Source organism: Berghia stephanieae, chromosome 6 (genome assembly GCF_034508935.2).
Source record: "Berghia stephanieae isolate SIO BIC M18660-M18661 chromosome 6, UCSD_Bste_1.3, whole genome shotgun sequence".
Lineage (NCBI taxonomy): Eukaryota > Metazoa > Mollusca > Gastropoda > Nudibranchia > Aeolidiidae > Berghia > Berghia stephanieae.
Window position 1 is genome coordinate 4,127,530 of NC_088365.1, and position 5,000 is coordinate 4,132,529.

At 38.4% G+C, this 5,000-nt stretch overlaps 1 protein-coding gene across 13 annotated transcripts in view; it reads left to right on the forward strand.

Annotated features, from left to right (window-relative positions):
* The window catches only part of LOC144974361 (histidine ammonia-lyase-like), a 62,626-nt gene that overhangs the window by 23,127 nt on the left and 34,499 nt on the right, over positions 1 to 5,000 (forward strand). For all 13 annotated transcript variants that reach the window (XR_013645723.1, XR_013645726.1, XR_013645730.1 and 10 more), the window contains exon 8: positions 3,122 to 3,159. Coding sequence is in view for 4 of the 13 variants with exons in the window: in XM_078917181.1 (XP_078773307.1) it covers positions 3,122 to 3,159 (38 nt within the window). In the remaining 9 variants the exon portion in view is untranslated. The remainder of the gene's footprint in view (positions 1 to 3,121; positions 3,160 to 5,000) is intronic.

The following is a 5,000-nucleotide window of genomic DNA, read 5'->3' on the forward strand; positions in this document are numbered from 1 at the left end:
TATGACCTTAACGTGTTGCAAGCGCCGTAAAACCCTTAAAAACAAACAAAAACAAAACAATTTTGGGACTGTGTGCTAAAGGGTGTGAAAACGACAATTGAACAGAAGAGAGAAAAATGTCTTGTCAAGACGAAAAGCCGGCAGAGAAGATAGATTTTGATTGTTGTGTTTCGCGTAGATTAGCCCTCTCCTTACCAACTTTAGAAAAATTGTCACATTCATTACGATAAAACCAAATTTTTTCTTATTCAAATTTATTTTGTACATCGTGACATTTAAAGAAATTGAACGGCGATCTGTAGAGCATGTTTTGCTAAAGAAATTATTTAATCGCAAGAACTTACTGCTTTTTATTGTGTTTGAGTGATGAAAAATATATTTTTGTGTCAGTTGGGTGTAAAGTTTTGGGGAAAATCCTGAAAATCGCTGGTAAGGAGAGAGAGTTAAATCACAATTTAAAAAAAAAAAAGCAAAGTTGATAGATAGACGACTGGTTTATCGATATAATTAATTTTTTGATAATTGCAATTCATTGGTTTAAAAAATTATTCCTTTTGAATCATAAGACCCCAAAGAATCGGCGCTTGTATATTCTGGCATCTAAAGCTTTAAATGGACAATAGCAATTACTTGTTACCCTTTAGATAGACGTCGGTCTATCAAAAGTTGTTCTCGTCAGATTCAGCAGCAGTAGAATAATAATTATTCGCAACCCTTTTGATGGGACGCTATGTAAAGTACATATCGATAGATCCAACAGATCAGCGGATGAGGGGAGGAGGGGGGATGTGCGGCTATGTGGTCTTGTGGTATGACACTCGCTTTCGGATCGGAGGGTCCTGGGTTCGAGCCTCGCGCTCGGCGCATAGTTGAGTCCTTGGAAAAGGCTCTTTACTTATATTCTCTCACCGTAGTCGGGTGTAAAATGAGTACATGGCCGTTAACAGCGTTGTCCGTTTCCGAAAAATTGTAATATCTCCTAACAGGCGTCATGTCCCGTCCTACCTGTTAAATGTTGCTGCTTACCAGGGACCCCTTGTAAAGCGCTTTTTAGCACATTTAGAGGATATTGCGCTATATAAATCTCAATTTTAATTATTTTTTTTAAAGACACATTTTTCGATTGCACCTGGAACGAAAAGTAGTACCTTCTTTGCTTGTTACGCGAGTGCTTGTCAAATCACTTTCGAATGTGGGACTTGAAAATATAGTTCCAGGTTTTAGAGTTTTCGAGAAGATGAGGGTCGTTTCCATCGATCACTAACTATAGACAGTATGCGCTTGGCTAAGAAGCTCAAAACATTGCCATCCGGAAATATAACGGACCAACACACACAACCATGAACGGTTATAGTCAGGTTAATACAGTTTAGTGAGTATTACTCATAAACGCGGATGGCAAAAAAAAACATTAACAAAGACCTGAGTGACGTCAACTAAGAACTATCTATATGTAGGACGATTTTTTACAAACTGAGCGAGCGATCAAGAACCCCGTTGGTTAAGTATATAGATTGCTCGAAGATGACCTCAGTCAGGTCTTTGTTATTGATTTTTGCCATCCGCGATTATGAGTAATTCTCACTAAACTGTATTAACCAGACTATAAAAGTTCATGGTTACACAGAGTTTGTGTGTTGGTCCGTTTTACTTCCGGATGGCAATGTTATGAGCTTCTTAGCCAAGCGCATTCTATCTATAGATTGCTCGAAGATGACCTCAGTCAGGTCTTTGTTATTGATTTTTGCCATCCGCGATTATGAGTAATTCTCACTAAACTGTAATAACCAGACTATAAACGATCATGGTTACATACAGTTTTGTGTGATGGCCAGTTATACTTCCGGATGGCAATGTTGTGAACTTCTTAGCCAAGTGCATACTATTTATAGGGGAAAATTACGTCACTTGTCTATGTTGTACCTAAAATACGAAAACAATCACTTTTTATTTAGTGCAATTAAAAAAAATAGAAATGTGTGGCTATTTGGTCATATGGTATGTAAAAAGCTCTTTTCTCACCATACTCAGGTGTAAAATGAGTACCTGGCCGTATTATCTCTGTCCGGGAAAATAGTAATATCGCCTAACAGGCGTCATGCCGTTTCATACATGTTAGGTGTTGCTGTTGGCTAGGGACCCCTTGTAAATCGCTTTGAGAACGTTTAGTGGATATTGCGCTATATAAAAGCTCAAGTTTTCTTTGTTTGTTAATCGAGTGCTCTACTAACTGAGCCATCAAGAATCCCACTGATTTAATCTATAGGGGGAAAAATACGTTACTCGCCTATGTTGCACCAGAAATACTCAAACCATCACTTTTTATTCAGTGTTCAACAACAAAAAAAAAAAAAAGAGATTAAATTTAGAAATATGTGACGCTGTATAGGGAATGGGATTAGCGGAAGAGTAGCGGCCCTTGATTGGACGTCACCCATAGTCTGTGACCTCACCGGCGGAAAAGTTATTAGAGAGAGAGAGAACGTTATGTTGGTTGTGCGCATGCGTCTCTCTTCCTCGCTTCCGGTGAAAGCGGCATGAGACACTTCAAAACCAAATTGACGTTCTCTCTGTAAGGTGACGTCCAATCAAGGGACGCTACTCTTCCGCTAATCTCATTCCTTATAGGTACTCGAACTAAGAACCTAAACATCAGAAATCGAGTGTTAACCCAATGGACGACAAAAGTCGTCCAAAACAAATTAACATACGGTTAGAATACCGGAGCATACTCAATGTCTCAATCGTTTCTATGTTATATGTTTGTGTTGAGAATATTGGCTATTAAGCTTAACTGCTGGTCAAAAATAACTTCGCGATGGTTGTGTGCGAGCGAACCAGCGGTCCCAGAAGTGGGTGAGAGATGGCTCTAGAAATGACTTGGGTTTGATACGAATATTTTTGTGTTCGTGGATAGCTCAAACGGTAGAGCCACGCTCTCACCTGCCAGGCGGAGTTGTCGTACCTATAAGGTCGCAGGTTCAAACCCCACCACCGCCGCGAAAAATTATTTATTCTCTATTGTCTTCTGGCACTTTTCTACTCACTTCATATCTTGTTGTTACCAACAAAAATAGCCCGTGGTTGACTGGTTCACATAACTACTTTTTCTTTGATCCAGAGAACTTCAAGAGAACCTTATCAGATCCCATGCAGCAGGTGAGTTGTTTCACATATATATATATATATATATATATATATATATATATATATATATATATATATATATATATATATATATATAGAATACAAATTGTCACTCACATTTTTTGTGGCCGAGACGTTCGTTTCTGTGCCTCTTTACACGTCCTCAGTCGGCGTAATCCTTAATAATGTCCATTATGTTAGTGACAATTTGTATTCTATATTAGCTCTAACCATCATTATCGAGCACTTTCGTACCTACGAGTACCCACCAACACTCATATATATATATAATATTGTAGGCGAGAAATTGTTTTTTTTTAGAAGGTGAGATAATAGATAGAATTCGCGCTCCTTAATTATTGTCAAACACACTATATGATCCATGTATACAAACTTCTCACGAATATATATATATATGTATATATATATATATATATATATATATATATATATATATATAAATAAGATCTATTATAATTCTTTTATAATGACGCTCTACCGCCACGGCTTCATAAGATATCGTCGCCTATGCATTTCATGAAGGAATATAGAGAACTCATCAAACAGGATGTCGGGTGTCAACAGGAATTACCCATGCTGTCCAAGTGAGCAAATTGAGGGTTAATAAGGAAAAATTAAACGAAAGTGCCTGTACCGGGGCTCAAACACGGGACCTTCCTCATCTTCCGGAGTGCAATGCCTTAACCAATCGGCCACTTCGCCCCCCCTATATATATATATATATATATATATATATATATATATATATATATATAGAGAGAGAGAGAGAGAGAGAGAGAGAGAGAGAGAGAGAGAGAGAGCCGACGTCACCCCCAGATCGAACTTGGTCCCTCTGTGTGTGCCACAAGCGCTCTACCAACTGAGCTATCGAGAGAATGGTAATTCAGTTGAGATTACAATCTATGTTTGCTACGTCACGTGTCCATCCTTCCTATAAAATATATTATGATAAGATAAGGAACTTACAATAATTGCTGTCATAACCGGTGTACCACGCGAGAATGACTCTACCAAAAAAAGACTCTGAGTTAAATTGGCGTCCTAACTCTAGTCTCTTTTTGGTAGTCATTCGATAGTCATTCTGGCGTGCTACACCGGGGCATCGTATGTAGTTTCATTCAACTTTACTTGTTAGCTTCATTTTCTTCCTCGTCAGTCATTCGTAGATTGGAAACCGTAACCGTTAACTTGCTAAAACTGATTAGAGGTGAAGGGTCATGTCACATATGTGGTAAGGGAAATGGTCGATACAATGGAAATTAAAAAGATAAAGAGATAGATGTATGAATGGAACTGAGATAGGGAAAAGAACGACATTTTAAACCGGATTTAATCATTATCGGGTGACAAGATAACGGATCCTTAAACACACACACACACACGCGTGCGCGCACACGCACACACACAAAGAGAAAGAAGAAAGAAAGAAAGAGAGAGAGATAGATAGATAGAGAGAGAAAGAGAGAGAGATAGATAGATAGAGAGAGAAAGAGAGAGAGAGAGAGAGAGAGAGAGAGTCCGAGAGTTAGAGAGTTAGAGAGACAAATACAGAGTCAGAGACAGACCAAAACAGTGTCAGAGACAGACAGACAAACAGACCGACAGAGATACATAGATGTAGATGCTTGCCACAAATCCAACTCATTGGTTGAAATAATCGTCCTTCAGAGCCACAAGGGCTACTAATCCGGAGTTTATTTCGGCTCATGTAACGTTAAGCATGCAATAACATTAATTGTTTGCTACCCTTTAGATAGGATTCTTTGTTGGCTTGATTGTGTTAACAGAAAGGAAGAGGAATGAATGAAGTTTTAATTAGATTGATACTAAGA